Source organism: Danio rerio, chromosome 20 (genome assembly GCF_049306965.1).
Source record: "Danio rerio strain Tuebingen ecotype United States chromosome 20, GRCz12tu, whole genome shotgun sequence".
Lineage (NCBI taxonomy): Eukaryota > Metazoa > Chordata > Actinopteri > Cypriniformes > Danionidae > Danio > Danio rerio.
Genome location: NC_133195.1, coordinates 2,665,402 through 2,685,000, shown reverse-complemented (window position 1 = coordinate 2,685,000; position 19,599 = coordinate 2,665,402). Strand labels below are relative to the sequence as shown.

The following is a 19,599-nucleotide window of genomic DNA, read 5'->3' as shown; positions in this document are numbered from 1 at the left end:
ATGAGTAAAAAATATTTGCTGCGTCCGAAACCGCATACTTCCTGTCTATGGGGATTACAAAAATCAGTCCTGTGATTCCTGTCCAATCAAGCTGCACCGTACTGAACTACCTCAAGACATGCATCAAACTGTTAGGAAGCGTTAAAAGCAGAAGTGCCCAAACTTTTTTTTAAAAAGGACCAAAATCCAAGGCAGTCACTCACTGTCTGACAGTGGTCTGAATCTGCCGATGCTCTCGCTCCAGACGGACTGCCCGTGTTTGCTGGTAGCGCGGACTCTTGCGAAGTACTCGTCCCGCAGGTCAAACGTCTCCTGAGACACGTCACATTCAGTCTGAGAGACGGAGATGCACTGATCCACCGGCCTCCATCTCACCTGCTCGGGTATCTTCTCATCCGCATCCCCGTAACTGCAGGAAAACAGCATTAATGTTGAGTATATTCGTTCATTCATTTTTCTTCAGCTCAGTCTCTATATCAGAGGTCACCACAGTGGAATGAACCGCCAACTATTCCAGCATATGTTTTACACAGCGGATCCCCTTCCAGCTGCAACCCAGTACTGGGAAACACCCATACAAACTTTTTACACACTCATACAGTTCGGCCAATTTAGCTTATCCAATTCACCTACAGTGCATGTGTTTGGACTGTGGGGGAAACCGGAGCATCAAGAGGAAACCCACGCCAACACAGGGAGAACATGCAAACTCCACACAGAAATGCCAACTTGGCCAGCTGGGACTCAAACCAGCAGCCTTCTTGCTGTGAGGCGACAGCACTGCCCACTGCGCCACCAATTACCTATATATAGAGCATTGATTCAGATCAAGTAGGCATCCAAAATATGTACTGTAGGTGTGCCTCCAGGAACAGGGTTGGGAAGCTAAAGAGCTGAAGAATGTGTGTTTGCTGAGACTGTGAGTGTGTTTTATTTCTCACTCACATGGCGTACTCCACAGTGTAGACGGTGTCGCTGGGAGATCCGTGTCCTGCCGTCCACTTCACCACGTTCCTCAAACTCTCCGAGTAGAAGTGGACGTCTCGCGGCTCAGGCGGTCCATCAGCAGATGACGCTGTTGAGTTGAAAGATCAACATACAGTTCAAGACTACATTAGCAGCTCTCCTGTGAACATTTCATCCTTTTTTCACATACATCCTTTTCAACATATTTACAGTAACAATAGTTTAATAACTAATTTCTTTAATCTTTGACATGATGACAGTATATAATATTATACTAGATTATTTTCAAGATGCGAGTTTTCAGCTTAAAGTGACTTAAAGATTTAAAGATTTAAAGGCTTCACTAGGTGAATTAGGTTAACTTGACAAGTTAAGAAAATTCAGCAATTGAGGCTCATTGTGAAAACGTTCCCAAGTATACATTTCTGGAGAGCGCGAATTATGTAGGCAGAGCTCCATATGGCTGCATCTCATCTTTAAAACGAACGCTACGGGGGCAGTATGATGTTGCCGCCAGCATCTCAGTGTTTGCCCCGCCCCCCTAACGGCTTTCCCCACCCCCTTTAAAGTCAAGTTAATTGTATTTTATATATAGCACCAGATCAGAACTTCTTTAATAAACAAGATAAATAGCCGTATGTAATATCTTATTTACACAATGGCATGTGATTTCTGTCTCTACTTGGTCACGCGATTACAAACTTCTGCTCTCTGAATCGCGCGTGGTAGAGTTCTCACAGACACTCTCTGCTATATAGGAATGAGACTGCGCACCACGTCTGACAGGACCGAAGACGCATGTGCGCTCCTGTATATAATGCATAGCGTACAGCAGCCACAACTAGGGATGTAACGATTATAAATTTTGGTTGTACGATTATAGTCTAAGAAATAATCTCGGTTTCATGGTTATCACGATTTGCATTCATTGATTTCAAAATGCCACTAGTTTAAAACTAAAATTATTTTAAATTTGGATTTGTAGTTTGGGCCTAAATGCATATTTGCTGCCGTTTTAAAAGTTGATTTGATTGACTATATAAAAATCTGTGGATTTTATTGATGCATTTATTGGGTAAAATAGCTTTTTACGGTCATTCAATGTGTTTTTGGTCTTTATCAATGCATTGTCACATTAATTAAGTGTGCAGCGTTGCAAACGTAGACCCAGTGCCAAAACTGTCACGGCACTGCTGCTTCAGGGTGCTTTCACACCTAGACTTTTGTTTCGGAACCTGTCTCGTTTACCCAGTTAGCGTGGTTCGTTTGGCATAAGTGAAACCACCAATTGCGTTCAGATCCGCGCCAAAACAATCGCTCCGAGATCTCTTGAATGAGATGGTCTCGGCTCGACTGAAACGAACTCTGGTGCGGATCGATTGTAGTGAGAAAGCAATACGATCCGAGCCCGGTTATATCACAATTAACAAATGATCGTACTGTCGCAAGCAAAATTAACTTTAGTGACGCTTGGCCCAATCGGGCCAGTAAGGATCTTGTCTACTGTCCCAATCGTCTCTCAAGCTGGCCCCAGGCCATCAAGCAGTCCTTATTGTTGAGCCCTGCATAGTGACAGCAAAAGCTGTCTGAGGCTTTCAGAAAAACACAGCAGCCTACAAATCTAGGAAGGACTTCAAAAAAAGATCTCTAAAGATTTTGAAGTGAGCCATTCCACTGTATGTAAAATAATCTAAATAATCTAAATGTCTACAATCTATATAATTTGAAGGTCTTTCAAATTATCAGCCAACATGCCCAGGTCTGGTCATCCCACCCGGCAAGTTCAACCTGAGGGCAAACCACAACATGGTAAAAGAGGTCTCAGCAGGCTATGTGAAAGCGCATGCTTCTACAATCAGAAAGAAACTGCACACATTTAACTTGCATGGGAGGTGTGCAAGGAGAAAACCATTACTCTCTAAGAGAAACATCAAGGCCAGACTGAAGTTTGCCTGAGACAAAGTTGACAAAGACCAGGACTTCTGGAATAATGTTCTTTTGACAGATGAGTCTAAAATTAAATTATTGGGACACTAAAACAGACAACATGTTTGACGTAAAGTTAAACCGAAGGCAGCATTCCAGGAAATGAACCTCATATCAACTGTGAAGCATGGAGGTGAAAGCGTCATGGCTGACCATCAAAGAATCCATCATGAATTCTACAGTGTGTCAGATACATAATAGGGTATATGACGAGTTAGTGTTTTTCCCATACTGATAAACCTCCGGTGTTCTGTTATTGTAAACTTTTTTCCATTTTATACGGCTCCTTTTAAAGCATCAATGTTGTAATGTCATTAAAATACATTCAGTTAAATAAACTTTGGAATTCATTAAGTTGCTCAAGGGTAAAACGAGACAAAACGCGGTTTACTCGCACTCTCTCGTCAGAATCGGCAGGCTAGCGCATAAACTATTAAATATACTGGGGTGAAATAAATGCTCTTATTATAAAGACATGGCGGGGGGAAAATGTAATTTAATGCAGTGCTTCTTGTACAATCCGAGACCCACTTTATATCGGATATCACTCAGCCAGTGGAGATTGCTGATTTTTAAAGAAAACAGACCTTAAACGCAGCGGTTTTTCCATTGCATACAGTTCGCCGGAAGCACTTAACCCAGGCTACTGGCAAATTAAAAGTCCCATTAGCATGCTTTGGCATATACCCTATTAAAGCTGAAGCAGAACTGGACCATGACAACGACCCAAAACATACCAGAAAAGCAACCAAGGACTGCATGAAAACTAAGAAACTGAGAGTCTTAGAATGGCCAATTCAAAGCCCAGACCTTAATCCCATTGAGATTCTGTGAGATGACTTGATGGCTACTTTCTCACAATGCTGTCATTCACGTTTCTGTCTGCATGCTTGCAATTGAGTGTAATATTGCTTATCACTAGGGCCAGACGGAATGTGCAGACATTTTTTGCTATTTCTGCGGATAATTTTGGTAAAAATGTGCGGATTTCTGTGGAATTATTTTGGGAGTATCATGACTAAAACATCAATATGTAAAACAAAAAATAATATATTTTAAACTTTTATTTAATGTTTAAAATGCAACCTGTATTGTGCATAAATCAGATGAACATTTTCATATTAGGCAATAATATTTCTGTAATTAATTTAAAAACTGAATAAACTTAGATTTACTCAAGTAAATAAACAGAATTACTGATGGGCTAAAAATCTGCGGAAAATATGCACGCGCAGATTCTGTGTGGGCCTACTTATTACTTAATGCATATTGTTACTTATTTCTCTATGTATTATTTATTATACATTATATTATTTCAAATGACTAAAAGGTCAATGAAAGTCACCTTTTCACAAAATTCAACACTAGAGCAGAGATCAACATTTCATTATGCAATTCCCAATGGCCAACAAACCAGATAACACTTGTCAATCACAAAATACGGACACTATTTATTAATAGATTTTTTTTTTACAGTTTATGCACACACCCCACATTGGCATGTGAATCTTCACTTAATGGATTGTCTCCAGTGTTCAGAGCCTAAGCAGGAAACGCAGCGTTCAGATCAAGCATTGTTAAAATAAATCAGATTTTTCTAAACCACAGGAAGAGGCACAACAGGGCTAACAGGTGAAACTGCTTCCTGTTGTTACTCGACATCAGGTTAAAAGAGATCAAATTGAACACATTTATGACATAATGATGATGCAGAACGACAAATGAATCAAGAATAAAAATAAACAAATACTGCCGAAATAATTTGTTTAATTTAAAACTCTAAAAATATTTTACTATTAAATCTAAAATAAAAATGAACAAACAAACAAAACAAATCCCGTGATATTTATTTTTTATTTCTTTTTAAAACTCAAAAAATATTTTACATTTAAATCTAAAATAAAAATAAACAAACACCACAGTTATTGTGAAAAGCTCTTTAAAAGCTTAAATTTTTATACAATTTTATATTAGCAAGTAAACAAATATTGTGAAATTGAGCCTTAAATTATTTTAAAATTACCTTAAAATAAACAATAAAATATAGAAATAAAAAACTACTATAAATGAATCATAATAAAACATAAAATGACAATAAAACTGGCAGAAGCTTTTAACCAAAGAATCTTACAAAGCAATAATCTAACAAAAACATGTTTGTAATATGATCATTATGAATATAAAAATAGAAATGTGAGAGAGATTTTAGAGTTGGAAGATCATATGCATTTTACTAAAACTTTACAATATTGTTGCATTAGTTCATGTCTATAAGTTTAATAAAATAGTCAATGAACAACACATTTATTACTGTGTTAATTCATCTTTGTTAATGTTAATTAATGGCATTAGAGTTGTTAATCAGCGTTAACTTATTGTGCATTAACTAATGTTAAAATTCAAAACTGTGGATTTTATTAATTCAATAGTAAATGTTTAATTATTAATAAATGCAGCACAAATTCAAGTATTGTTCAATATTAGCATAATAAATTAACCCTTATTGTAAAGTGTGATATGTATTTTAAAGAAAAAACAACAACTAATAGTTAAGAGACTGTGTTAAAGTGATTTCTAAACATCCATAAAACCAAAATAGATAAAAGTGTGTTGGTATTAGAAATATTAGTTGGCATTAGAGCCATTTTAAGACAATAAAAATAGTCTTGGAGGAACCTAATTGTTTGTAATAAAAAAAGACCAGGATAATTTTTTATTTTATTTTACTATAATTGCTTCATAAACACAGTAAAAACAGCACTTCATGATCAAATTTACAAAATAAACCACAGTAAAAAAAAAGGGGGAAGAATACTACTAGATACTACTAAACATATTGTAAAAACATGCCACTTGATTTATGAACATGATTTATTAAGAAAACACTGCAGCCTGGTATAAGGGGTGGTTCTTTTTTTCTCAATGTGGACCTTTTTGAAGTTATTCATCTTATTTACAATGTATGATTTAAATACTGTATTTTAGTGAGATTTTAAGCACTATTTTAGCTGGATAAGCTTGTTAGATCGTCATCAAAATGACATTTAATGACCAAAACATTTCCAAGAATTTAGAATAAAGAAAACTAAATAAATAATTATTTTTAAAATACAAATTCATTACATCATAAATCATTAAAAAAAAAAATAGAAACCTGTTAAAGTTTTAAATTAAAAAACTGTAGCCTAATGTAGCCTACAAACTGGCCAGAGCATTTAACTGTCCTCAGTCCCAGTCATTTTGGCTATTTGAATAATAAAAAATTAAAACATAATAATAATAATAAAAGGGCTGCACAATCTTTCTAGCCTCTCTTGTAAAAAAAAATAAATAAATACATTTGATTTGATTGAAAATTCATGGATAACAAAAATAGCCATATTAGTTTTCAAATTAATTTGAATATAGGATTTTGCTTGGTCTTAAAGCCTTTTTAATGGATTAATTTCACTATTTATGATGGCATAGCAGTCAAAATAAGACAAATGAGCTCATGTATGGGACATATTCTGGACCTTTGTCATTGAGGGGTGGGTCTTTCGAACCACCCGAACCCCCCTGGCTACAGGCCTGAAATGACAGTATAAAAACTTCACAGAAAAAAATAACGTGTGCAAAATTGTTGCAAACAAATATCTGTAAACATATGTGTGTTGAATTTAAACAAACAAATTCAATTTAGTCATGTTCAACTTTGTTTAATTTCAGCCCAAATAAATTGTTTACAACCACTTTAAAAAAAATGTAAATACAAAGAATCATCTTTAAATAACTTCATCTTTCAGTGCATATATTTGTGCCAATAATCAAAAGTACTTTGTATAAAATTATCTAACGTTAGTCAAAAAACATTTGAATATTGAGTAAACAAAACAACGTGTTCTATTAAAATATTTTGTAAATTTCCAGTAAATATGTCAAACTGTATTAGTAATATGGATTGTTACTTCATTCTGACAACTTTAAACACGATATCCTCAATGTTTAGTTTCTTTCTAAAGCCTCAGACTCAAGACTTATTCAATAAGTTAACGTACTGTCCAATAATAAAACCGTATTACATGAGTGAAAAGTCTATCAATTCAGCTTTCAGTCGACGTATACTCTCTCAATATAAAATAATACACTGGTTTTGTGGTCCAGGTTCTCATTTCTGAATATTTAATAATCATATAACAGCTTTAATGATAATTTAATAACTGTTATAAACGTATCAGACACATTTACATATTTTCCAACGGCGCTCTCAGACTGGAGAACGAGAATAAACAGATTTACCTGACAGCGCTCTGAGGAGAAAACACAGACAGATCGATAAAACTACATCCATCGCTGAAGTGCTGGCATTCTGCCGGGTTTTCTGTTTTTTAAGCTGTGTTTTCTGCTCTACATGAAGCTGGAGAAGTTTTCAACACACTGCCGTCTCTCAAAGTCCATCTTCTTCTGCTCAGGTGTTCGCGAACTGAACTGAAGTGCGCTGCTGGGCGGCACGTGACCTTGCCGGAGCCAATCAGAGAAGCGGATACGCAACGCCGACGCCACCTAATTAATATTCATGAGCCCCAAACAGCGATATCTTTAATTTGAATATTCAATTAATCTTTAATTCTCTTGCGATTTTACAATGTAGATTGTGTCAAAGCAGCTTAACATAGAAGTTCTAATAAATTGAAACTCTCTCAATCCACGTTTAAAGGCTGAAGTTCAGTTTAATTCAGTTCAGTGTGGTTAATTTTCACTGCTGAAAGTCCAAACCAATGACTGTAAAAAGGTCCAAACACTGAATATATCTAATAATAAACGTGTTTATTGCTATTGTTTCTTCACGAGGTATTAGCACTTAGCTGTAGAAGTGCAGTATTTGTTTGTAAACAACAACATATAGGCTATAATTCTAGCAATCCTAAGAAAAATTAAATTAAAGTTTACAGTTCAGATTTCAGATATAATACGCAAATATTTAGCAACAACATAAATAGTGAGTAGGTATATATAGGAACAACGCAAACTAATTAATAATAATATGCTAACTTTAATGCTTTGCACTGCTTAAAATATGTTTAATAGCTTATTCTGAAAAATAGACGTCTTTATTGTATTGTTTCTCCTTAAGATATTAGCAGTAGCAGAGCGATGTGTTTTCATTGTAAAACATATGAAATATATAAAGTATATACTATAGGCATGGGCCGGAATAAGATTCTGACGGTGTGTTAACCTTGGGTAAATTGTTTCACGCCATTGTGATTACTGCTCTAAAATATATTCTTTATAAATGTCTAGGTAAAAAACAAAACATTTTTCGACATTGAACATGTTTTTTACATTAAAAATATTTAAAAACAATAAACATATCAGGTAAAATAAATCATTGACTTCTGCTCTCTTCATTGGTTTCAAAAACATAGATTTCTTCACAGCTTGAAAAGGTATTTTTGGAGGTCTTTCTTTTCTCTGGATATAAAGTAAGTCATTGCACTGTTCAGGTCTATAGCATGCTGCATGTTGGTTTAAGCAATATGTTTTTTATATGTTTACTAAATCATGGATTAATAGCCTTTGATGTGGAGGGTCCTTTTCTGCTGTAGATACTGTGTTCTCTAAAAAAACCTCAATAAAATAGTCATTAAAAAAATTACAAATACCTAAATGATATAACAGAATTTTTTTACGGTTTTAAAACCTTGACTTTTCAAAACCATGGTAAATCTTAAGACCAGTTATCATCCTATGCCTATACTATTCTAACAAAACAACCAAAGAAATTTGTCAATAAAATAGCAAGTTTACATTTCAGATATAATACACAAAACAATTAATAAAACATGATAAACCCAAAATGTAAGTTTAATGACAGGCCTAATGATCATTTAGCCTAAAAATAATTTTAATGCTATGCACCATTTTACAATATGTGGGTTACACTTTTTTTTGATAGTCCCTATCGCACATTTTGTTGACTAAAAGTTTGCAACTACGTGCCAAATTCTTTTAATTTGAGTTTTAGTAGACTGTCTGCTTAATATCTGTTGAGACTGCTCCTGCAACAGACATTTAACTGACTAAAAGAAACTTAGCAAGAACATTTCAACACTTAAACTAACCCTAACAACAACCTAACAGTTTACTTATAACCCAGATAGCATACAAATGTGGGCCACTTTAGGCAGTTATGTTGCCCAGATAGAAAATTTACCAATTTGACCCAAATGATGGAGGACTAATGTGGGCCATAGTTGGCAAAAATGTGGCACAGTAAACTCTGGCTATTGCGGCTGTGAGCCTAAAGTGGCCCAGAAAAAATAGGGCAAATGAGGCCCAATTCTCCTAAAACAAATGTGGGCCACTTTTGGCGAATATTCGGCACAGTAAACTCTCGCTAATGCAGCCGTTAGCCTACAGTGGCCCAGAGAATATATGAAAAAATGAGGCCCAATTATCTTAAAACAAATATGGGCCGCTTTTGGCGAATATTCAGCACAGTAAACTATGGCTAATGAGGATTTGAGCCAATAGTGGCCCAAAGAAGATATGGCAAATGTGGCCCAGTTATTTTAAAACATATGTGGACCACATAGACTAAAGTCACCATCATGGAGAAAAGTGTTTGCTTTAGTTGGGCTCATAGCCCTGAACCTCTTAATATAAATTTTCTTTTGGGCTGCTGTAACTAAGAACTTGAAAAGTTTGTTCATTACAGCAAACAAAATGAGGCAGAGCACAACCTGTGATCAATGTTTAATCCATTATTAGAAGTACTAGGCCAGATCTGGGCCAGAAATCAGCAAACTGTGGCCCACAATAAGATCAGTTCTGGTTTAATTGGTTGAATTCTGGCTGATATGTGGTATTGCTTTGTCATATTTGTGGCCCAGATCTGTCAAACAGGAGCAGATCGTCCTAGAGCCATCATTGCATTCAGTATGTGGTCCAGATGTAAGTGTCTGTTGTGGGGACGAGTCTGGGCCAGGATAAAAGCAAACTGTGGCCCAGTATAGGGTCAGTTCTGGTTCATTTGGTTGAAATCCGGCTAATATCCCTGCTGAAAAATCCAGCTTAAACCAGCCTAGGCTGGTTGGCTGGTTTTAGCTGGTTGACCAGCCTGGTTTTAGAGGGGTTTTGGCCATTTCCAGGCTGGTTTCCAGCCATTTCCAGCCTGGTCTTAGCTGGTCAGGCTGGAAAATTACCAGCCAAATCCAGCTAAAACCAGCTTGACCAGCCTGGTTTAAGCTGGATATAGCTGGTTTTGGCTGGACTCCCAGCTTGGCTAGGCTGGTCAAGCTGGTTTTAGCTGGTCATCTCCCAGCCTGACCAGCTAAGACCAGGCTGGAAATGGCTGGAAACCAGCCTGGAAATGGCCAAAACCCCTCTAAAACCAGGCCGGTCAACCAGCTAAAACCAGCCAACCAGCCTAGGCTGGTTTAAGCTGGATTTTTCAGCAGGGATGTGGTATTGCTATGGCTTATTTGTGGCCCAGATCAGGCAAACAGGAGCGGACCACTCAAGTGCCATCATTCCATGTGGTATGTGGGCCGGATTTGAGCCACATGAATTTTCCTAGCTGGGATTGCCAATATATATTTTTAAGTCTTACATTCTGATTAATAAACGTCTTCATTGTTATTGTTTCTCCTTAAGTTAGTTAGCAGTTAGCAGTATAGCATTACGGTATGTCAGCAGACTGGTTTTACAGGTGTGACTTCATTGCCTGAATGGCAATTTGTACGCCTCATCCATCTGTTTCTGTGTGGAAGACTATTTTCAGTACGCTTTGTTTACTTTGACTAAAACTGTGCTAATGGCCTTCTGATTCAGGTCAATTGACCGTGTCGGTTTTGTGGGTTAGCGTTAGTTCTCATCATTGTGTTAGGTCCCCATAACAGCGCTTTAGTTCCTCTTTCATGGATCTGAAAGTGAAAAAATTAGCCTGAAGTACAAAAGATCTGTTCTTTTGTCTTACACGATGTAAGGGAAGTGATTTTACAAATCTGTTATTGTGGCATATTACATTTGAGTAATACAGTTCAACCCAATTCCCAGAGATGTTGTGGCTGGAAGGGCATCCTCTGCGTAAAAACTTGCTGGATAAGTTGGCGGTTCATTCCGCTGTGGCGACCCCGGATTAATAAAGGAACTAAGCCGACAAAAAAATTAATGAATGAATGAGTTCAACCCAAAATGAAAACTCAGCCATTGCTTACAGATCCTCTGCTTGTTCCAAACCTGTTTGAGTTTCTTATACAGAGTAATGTTGGCGGAACAGTTTTCAAAGCATTTTCCCTATGTTGTTTTGCAGCCTACATATTTTGAGTTACAGCCTACTACATGCGATTGTCTTTCATTCTCACTGTCAGATGTATAAATAATGGTTTGCAGGACAGTGACAAAGTTTAACGATTTCAGATATGATTTAATGAGGGAAATACAGACATCTAAGTAAAAGTACAGTTCATTCGTTCATTTTCCTTCAGCTTAGTCTCTAATTTATCAGGGGTCACCACAGCCGAATGAACCGCCAACTATTCCAGCATATGTGTTATGCAGCGGATGCAGACAAGCTTTAACTCTGTCCACAAATTTTCTATAGGATTGAGGTCAGGGCTTTGTGATGGCCACTCCAAAACATCCATTCTGTTGTCCTTAAAGCACATTTGAACTCATTTAGCAGGATGCTGAGGGTCATGGTCTGTTTGGAAGAGCCATTTGTGGCCAAGTTTTAATTTCCTGGCTGATGCCCTGAGATGTTGCTTCAGTATTTCCACATAATGTTCTTTCTTCATGATGCCATCTATGCCGTAAAGTGGACCAGTCCCTCCTGCAGCAAAACAGCCCCACAACATGATGCTGCCGCCCCATACTTCACAGTTGGGATGGTGTTCCTAGGCTTGTAAGCTTTCCCCTTTATCCTCCAAATGTAACACTGGTCATTATGGCCAAACAGTTCAATCTCAGCTCCATCAGAGCACAGGACATGTCTCCAAACATGAGTCTTTTTCCCAGTGTAATTTAGCAAATTGTAATCTGGCTTTCTTGTTGATTCTGGCTTGTTGATTTTCCCATGTTGTCACTCAAGGAAGCAGTGTGTTTGAGCTTTTCCTTAAATACTATTCTACAAAAACTTTAGTCACATTAACATCTGAAATGGTTGTGGGCCTTTTTATACAGCGTATGTAAACTTCTGCTTTTAACTTAACGGATTGACTGATTGGTTAGATAGACAGACTAACCGCAGCACACTGAGGACATCTGCTGGTTACATGGGCGTAGTGCAAAAAGTAAAACTAAAACTACACAAATGGTGCTTGCTTGGTGTAAACGGTCTTAATATTGTTAAATAAACATTCAATTTCAGCCCTAAACTAGTCTTCGATAATGTATTGATGTATTGAAATACAATACATGTAGTTCAATTATATGAGACGCAAAGTTTAAATATAAGATGTGTCATTGAAAATGTATATCTATCATGGAAAAGTTTGCATGTCTCTCATGTTAATATATTGTCTGGAGTTTTTTTAGATGTGTCCTGTGTCTTTGCAAAGTCCTCAAAGTGGGGGGAGGGGGCAAAAAATTCAGGAAGGCTGATGGCTGAAAACATTATTATTATTATTATTATTATTATTATAAACACATGTAACTAAATTACAATATACCACATGCCAGAGAGCAAGACAAGAAAATCTTTTAAACAGATTGTTCGACAATGTCGGAACCATGGTGTTGTGAGTGTGTGTTCCTGCCGGAATGTTTTCAGCGACGCTCAAGCTTCTGGTGTTTCAGTTCTGGCGCTGCTCTTCTGTTGTGTTCATCAGAGCCTCATTCAGCGTTAATTAAAAACTACAGCGCACACTTTCATTTCAGACATGGACGTATGAGTGTGCGTGAAGGTGTGTGCTCGTGATGGCGGTCCCGATGGAGACTCAGCTGCAGAGCATCTTTGAGGATGTAGTGGTGGGTGATGCAGCACACACACTTCTCATCCATTCATCACAGTAACAACAACAGCAGCAGTCACATCTCAATCATTGAGGTAAAGTTGGTTTTATATTCGCACATTCCTTCATTTAACATTCCCTATATATTATCTACTGTGTTAATTTGAATATAGGGTCTGAAATCAGATTTAAATGACTTAAAACAACATTAGCACTATTTAATTGACTGTGAACAGTGTTGTACTTTGATAGTTATTGGCTGCTAATATGATTTCACTATTTAGAGTTTACAAATAATACTTTTCTAAAATTATATTATTAAGGAGAAAGTCTGAATGTCCGAATATAAAACCAAATTTACCTAAATTTCTCAATCTCAAAGTGATAACCGCACCATTAGGGTAAAGTTGATTTTATATTCGCACATTTGGACTTTTAAAAAATATATATATTATTTCCGAAAAGTATAATTTGCAAACTTTAAATAGCGAAATCATATTGGCAGCCAATGACTATCAAAGCACAACGCTGTTCACAGTCAATTAAATAGTGCTAATGTTGTTTTCAGGTCATACTTGCAAGCTATTTCAGACCGAATATTCAAATCACCATGGTAAACAACACAGGGAGCATGTCAGAAGTTCTCACTGAGCGAATGTGTGAATATAAAATAACTTTACCTCACTAGCTAAGCTGTACACAGCACAGTCTCATGTATAACGGCTAACTGATGTCAGACTAATGTACACATTTTAACTTTCAACTGTTTTGTTTACGTCAGAAAACGGAGGTGATCGAGGAGGCGTTTGCTGGGTGAGTAGACTAATAAAACACCATATTATAGAGCGAAAACGCACAAGGGCTGCACGATACTGGAATGTTAAATATTAATTATTATTTATTATCTGCATATTTATATTTGTGTAATAAAAACTAGTGTAGACGTGTCAATCTGTGTGGTTTTGGAGACGTCTGCATCACCATATGGGGCATAAGAACAGTACGTGTGCTTGATATAACTGGTTTTCTGACCACACTTGGTTATTATTGTTCATTTATTCCTTTGCTGGAGATTAGAACTGAATTTAGAAATAGTTTTGAAACACATCTTTGTGCTAAACAGACTAAATGTAGTGGGCTAATGGATGTAGTGGGCTAATGGATGTGTTCAGTGGAGTGAGATTCCTCCACCAAAGTAAAGGAGTAAAAGTAAAGAGAAAGTAAAGAGGCCGAATGGAGGAGGCTCGTTCTTTATCCTCTCGCTGCAGATGCTCTGTTTAACTGTTTTCTCGCTAGTGTAGTGTTCAGTTTTTCCTCTTACAAAGTCCGCCATGTAAATAGCAAATCCACCATAACACGACGCAACTGACTCTTAAAGGGAATGAGAGAAGAGACTCTGATAGGTTTATTACACGTTATGCTCAAAACACACTCAGAACTCATTAAGAGAATAAGCTTAACCTTGTTAGACTGTGCGCCGCGGCGCAGTGCGTAAGTGGATTCAGACATGCCCTTAATGCTTTTGTGCCATGAGCTTTAGACTTTGCACCTAGATCATTAAAAAAGAGCCCAATGAAGAAGTGGAAACCTGCGAAGATCACCTGACAGGCTGTTGTTACTTTCCTCTCTTGACTCTACTCCACCCACTAGTATTCAGTTTTAGCTCTGGGTTCAGCTTTTAGCCAATAGCAGAACAACAACTACTGGGGAGGCGGGACTAAAGATAGTAAGGCCCCATCTGATTGGTCAAATTTACATAAACAACCAATGCATCATATAAATGTAATTTATGACACGTCTATGATTTGTATATTAAATATATAATCATCAGGAGAACGATACTTTTGCGAGATATTGTGCAGCCCTAAAATGCACACTTATAAGTGATAATGGATACCTAAATTATGCATATGTGTGTGTGTGTGCGCAGCATGTTCATGGACAGCCCTGAGGATGAGAAGACCAAACTCACAAGCTGTTTAGGAGCCTTTAGGCAGTTCTGGAGTACCCTGCCGCAGGTCAGAATCAACACACACACACACACACACACACTCACACATGCACCCACTCACACACTCAGAATCTCTCATACACTTGTTCATATGCACACTTTTAATCTCGCGTGCACACACACACAGACTTGCTCACAGTTGCTCATATGCACACACTTGCACTCACACACACACACGCATACCCATATGAACGCGCACACACACACACACACACACACACATTCTGTTGCACAAACACACACGCACACCCACGGATAAATAGATAGACAGACATTCGGACACGCCCTTAATGCTTTTGTGCCCTGCGCTTTAGACTTTGTGCCTAGATCATTAGGATAGAGCCCAAAGTGTTTATAGTGACCAACATTATTGGTAAAAACAAAAGAGTTTTGATAAAATGAGCTAAAAAAAACTAAGGTTGCAATTTTTTGATCCTGCATTTAGCATTTGTTTACTTATGTTTGCATTATTTCATGTACATATTTTTCAAGGTGTTGTTTGTTAAATCTCCCTTTGGAAAACAGCTTCACAAGGGTCCATGTTTGCTTTGTGTATCACAATATTGCATAAAGCTGCTTTATAAAAGAAGTATAAGTGTTGCAAGATTTCACATAATTATCTAATTGTGACTTTTCTGACTGATATTGTGATTTAATTATGTGAAGTTTTAGCGCGGTATTCTCAATATGAGAATAAATAAACGCACACAGTTAAAGTCAGAATTATTAGCCCCCCTGAATATTTGTCCTCCCCTGAATTATTAGACCCCCTGTTTATTTTTATTCCCAATTTTTGTTTAATGCAGAGAAGATTTATTTCAGCACATTTCTGCACATAATAGTTTTAATAACTCATCTTTAATAGCTGATTTAGTTTTCTCTTTGCCATGATGACAGTAAATATTATTTGACTAGATATTTTTCAAGACACTTCTATACAGCTTAAAGTGACATTTAAAGGCTAGTAATTCTGACTTCACCTGTGTATACAGGAATTAAAACATTGTAGTTTTTGATAGTCAGGGAGAAGAGATGTTGTGTGAGCTGTAAATGTGCGGTGTGTGTGTTGGTGTCCTTGCAGGAGTCTCATGAGCAGTGTGTGCAGTGGATCGTGCGCTTCATTCATGGTCAGCACAGCCCCAAACGCATCGCCTTCCTCTACGACTGTCTGGCCATGGCGGTGGAGACCAGCCTGCTGCCACCCAGGTACACACACACACACACACACACACACACACACACACACACACACACACACACACACACACACCATATTGCTAAGAACACTAGTAGAAATGCAACTCAACCCAGGACAAACAGCATGGTCTTTTCCATTTCTTAACAGTTAAACTAAAATGATTCAGACTTTAACCTCAACTAACTCCTATCCTAACAAAGCGTACATCAGCTGAAAGATGAGTTGTTCACCCTGTATAAATCTCAGTGTTAAAAAAAATTACACTTATGACTAGGACTGCACGAAATTGGAAAAATCTGACGTTGTAATATTTAGTTTCTCTGCGACATATATTGTGATATGAATACAATTTTACCAGATGACTTGACTAGCTCTATTTGGAAAAATTCATAGGTTTAAATTGATTGGGCTGATTTTATATAGCAGGGCTCGAAATTGCGACCATTTTGGTCACATATGCGCCCGAAAATTAATCTATGCGACCTCATAATGTATATGGGAGCATTAGTGCGACTGCTGATAATGGTTGTAGTGCGACCTATTTTGATTTTTTCTAAAAACGTGCTGAATCGCTCTTCCCTGCTGCCGCTATATTGGTTCATATTAGCTGTCAATCACGCAAGGTATTCCGCTGTCAGATGACAGGGAAGGAACTTTTATAACCACGGGAAATGCAAACGGCTTAAGAGTGAAGACTTAAAGCACGCAGGTTTGCAAACCCCACCTAAAGTTGAGGCGCAGATGAGAGATCATGACGTGGTAAATATTGATCCGCCAGCTGAGATCAATCGAGTACGTGCTTTTCGGAGAAAGCGATCGAATCTCGATGCGTTGCATTCACTGCGTGTTCAGTGCAAATGTCCGCTAAAAGTCAAATCTAATACTGTACATATCATCACCAAAGAAGCTCGCCTTTACTAAGTTTACACTAAAACTGTGGCTCATAACAAACAGCGGTAATCCGCCGGTGGTCACCGCAAGAATCCTGCTCAACCTGCTCATAAATTGGGTCGGCTGACTCGCCTGCTTTTCCACTAACACAGAAAAAAAAAAATCAGCTCAGACTGAACCTTTAAATTTACACAAACTGAAACTAAAACTTAAGAGTGATAGAAGTGAGACTTTACTTACTTTCTTTTGTCTATTCGTTCTTGAGGTGTATATATATATATATATATTTTATTTAGTTACTGATGACTGTTTTGCAGCTTTCAGCCTTGAATTTAATTATTTATTATAATCTTTTTTTTTTTGGTAGCAGAAATATTATTTATTAAACTGACATGCATATATAAACAGCAGTACAAAATAAATATTTCTTACTGCAGTGCTTAATTTTTGTTTGATGCAAACTATACATTTGTTTTTCATAAAGTAACAGACTTTTTATAGCAGAAAACTTGCATTCAAGCACATTCAAGGCAGCATGATGATGACAAATGTAATTCATTGTTACTATTATTGTCATTTTCATCATCATTAATATTTTATATTTATTCACCATTCATTTTGGAATTATTACACACAAATATCAATGTCATCTCAGCAATAGTTATAGTTGTTTCTGTTTTTTGTTAGTCCTAATGGATGTTGTTTTAAAATACAATAAATCCCTTAAAATACAATTTGCAGCGGTGCTTAATCATTTTTGGTGGGTGCTCCTAAATTTTTTCTGGTGCTCCTAAATATTTGAAGTTGGGAGCACCAGTGCTACCAAGTAAAAAAGTTAATTTCGAGCCCTGTATAGTAATAAAAAAAATCTACAGGGTAGGGTGGGCCATTTATACGGATACACCTTAATAAAATGGGAATGGTTGGTGATATTAGCGTCCTGTTTGTGGCACATTAGTATATGTGAAGGGGAAAACTTTTCAAGATGGGTGGTGACCATGGTGGCCATTTTGAAGTCGACCATCTTGGATCCAAATTTTGTTTTTTCAATAGGAAGAGGGTCATGTGACACATCAAACTTATTGGGAATTTTCCTGTGTGAATTGTAGCCTTAGTTTCCTGTTAATAGCTGAGCGAAGCGGCACCCGCTGTGGTCTTCTGCTGCTGTAGCTCATCTGCTTCAAGGTTGGACGTGTTGTGTGTTCAGAGATGCTCTTCTGCAGACCTCGGTTGTAACGAGTGCTTATTTGAGTTACTGACTATGTTTACATGGACATCAGTAATCGAATTATTTGCTTTAATCTAATTAAGACAATAATACGATTAAGGCGTTTACGTGAGTTGCTTTTTGAATGTTTCTTTCATGATCGCGTTTTACATGTTATAGCACATACTTAGATTGACGTCATTGCGTCACCGCACTATCCGCATTTCCTCCAGAGTTTCATGTAATTTCGGGTGTTTCATTATTAATTTGTCAACTTTAACTGCGGTTTGGCACTTTCACTTTCCCTCCGTGATAAAACGGATGCAACTATGAGCTGCTGGAAGACTGTTGTTTTAATGGAAGTTCATACCGCATGCTGAATGGAAGAAAAAAAAAGCTCCGCATTCCACGAGGCAGGTGTCTGTGGTCTGCACTGACTCGGTAGGTGCAAAGAGTGTCAAACAGCCATGTGTGTGTGTGTGTGTGTGCGTGTGAGTGCGCCCTACATGACGGTAATAATTCGATTAAGGTGTTTACATGTCTGTAATGCACTTTAATAATGCGACTAAAATCGGGATACTCCACATGTCTTAATTTTATTTGTCTTTAGTTCGATTATGACCTTAATCGAATTAAATTAATCAAAAATAGCTGTTTACATGGTCGACTCTTAATCAGGGTATTGTCTTAATCGCATTAAAATCGAATTATTGGTGCCCATGTAAACGTAGTCACCGTTGCCATTCTATCAGCTGGAACCAGTCTGGCCATTCTCCTCTGACCGCTGGCATCAGCAAGGCATTTGCGCCCACAGAACTGCCGCTCACTGGATATTTCCTCTTTGACGGACCATTCTCTGTAAACCCTAGAGATGGTTGTGTGTGAAAATCCCAGTAGATCAGCAGTTTCTGAAATACTCAGACCAGCCCATCTGGCAGCAACTACTATGCCACATTCAAAGTCACTTAAATCCCCTTTCTTCCCCATTCTGATGCTCAGTTTGAACTGCAGCAGATCGTCTTGACCATGTCTGCATGCTTAAATGCTTTGAGTTGCTGCCATGTGATTGGCTGATTAGAAATTTGTGTTAACAAGCAGTTGGACAGGTGTATCTAATAAAGTGGCCGGTAAGTGTATTTATTAATTGAACATATATATATATATATATATATATATATACAAATAACAAAAAAAATAGTGATGAAATGTTCGCTAACTCTCCTTAGTTTTTGTTGATGGGGTGAAGCGAGTAGTAGTTATATGATCTGTGTGTTGTGTTTGTCAGGATGGTGTGTCAGGCTCTCATCAGCTCCGACAGTCTGGAGTGGGAACGGACTCAACTCTGGGCTTTGACCTTCAAACTCATCCGCAAAATCATCGGAGGAGTCGACTATAAGGTGAACAT

General features: G+C 37.4%; 2 protein-coding genes across 6 annotated transcripts in view; one reads left to right on the top strand and one right to left on the bottom strand.

Moving 5' to 3' along the window:
• Nucleotides 1-7,416, bottom strand: part of il20ra (interleukin 20 receptor, alpha) — a 19,927-nt gene extending 12,511 nt beyond the window's left edge. The window contains exons 1-3 of one of the 2 annotated variants that reach the window (NM_001079676.2): nt 7,231-7,416; nt 946-1,075; nt 204-409 (exon numbers count right to left, since the gene is read on the bottom strand). In NM_001079676.2, the coding sequence (NP_001073144.2) occupies nt 204-409; nt 946-1,075; nt 7,231-7,282 (388 nt within the window). In that variant the 5' untranslated portion in view covers nt 7,283-7,416. The remainder of the gene's footprint in view (nt 1-203; nt 410-945; nt 1,076-7,230) is intronic. The other variant, XM_005160336.6, reaches the window with a different exon arrangement.
• Nucleotides 7,417-12,707: 5,291 nt separating this feature from the next.
• The window catches only part of med23 (mediator complex subunit 23), an 85,900-nt gene continuing 79,008 nt past the window's right edge, over nt 12,708-19,599 (top strand). For 2 of the 4 annotated variants that reach the window (XM_021468405.3, XM_068215421.2), the window contains exons 1-5: nt 12,731-12,982; nt 13,669-13,700; nt 14,818-14,905; nt 15,980-16,104; nt 19,480-19,591. In XM_021468405.3, the coding sequence (XP_021324080.1) occupies nt 12,911-12,982; nt 13,669-13,700; nt 14,818-14,905; nt 15,980-16,104; nt 19,480-19,591 (429 nt within the window). In that variant the 5' untranslated portion in view covers nt 12,731-12,910. Of the gene's footprint in view, nt 12,983-13,668; nt 13,701-14,817; nt 14,906-15,979; nt 16,105-19,479; nt 19,592-19,599 lie in introns of all 4 variants that reach the window. The other 2 variants (NM_001431152.1, XM_005160335.6) reach the window with 2 other exon arrangements.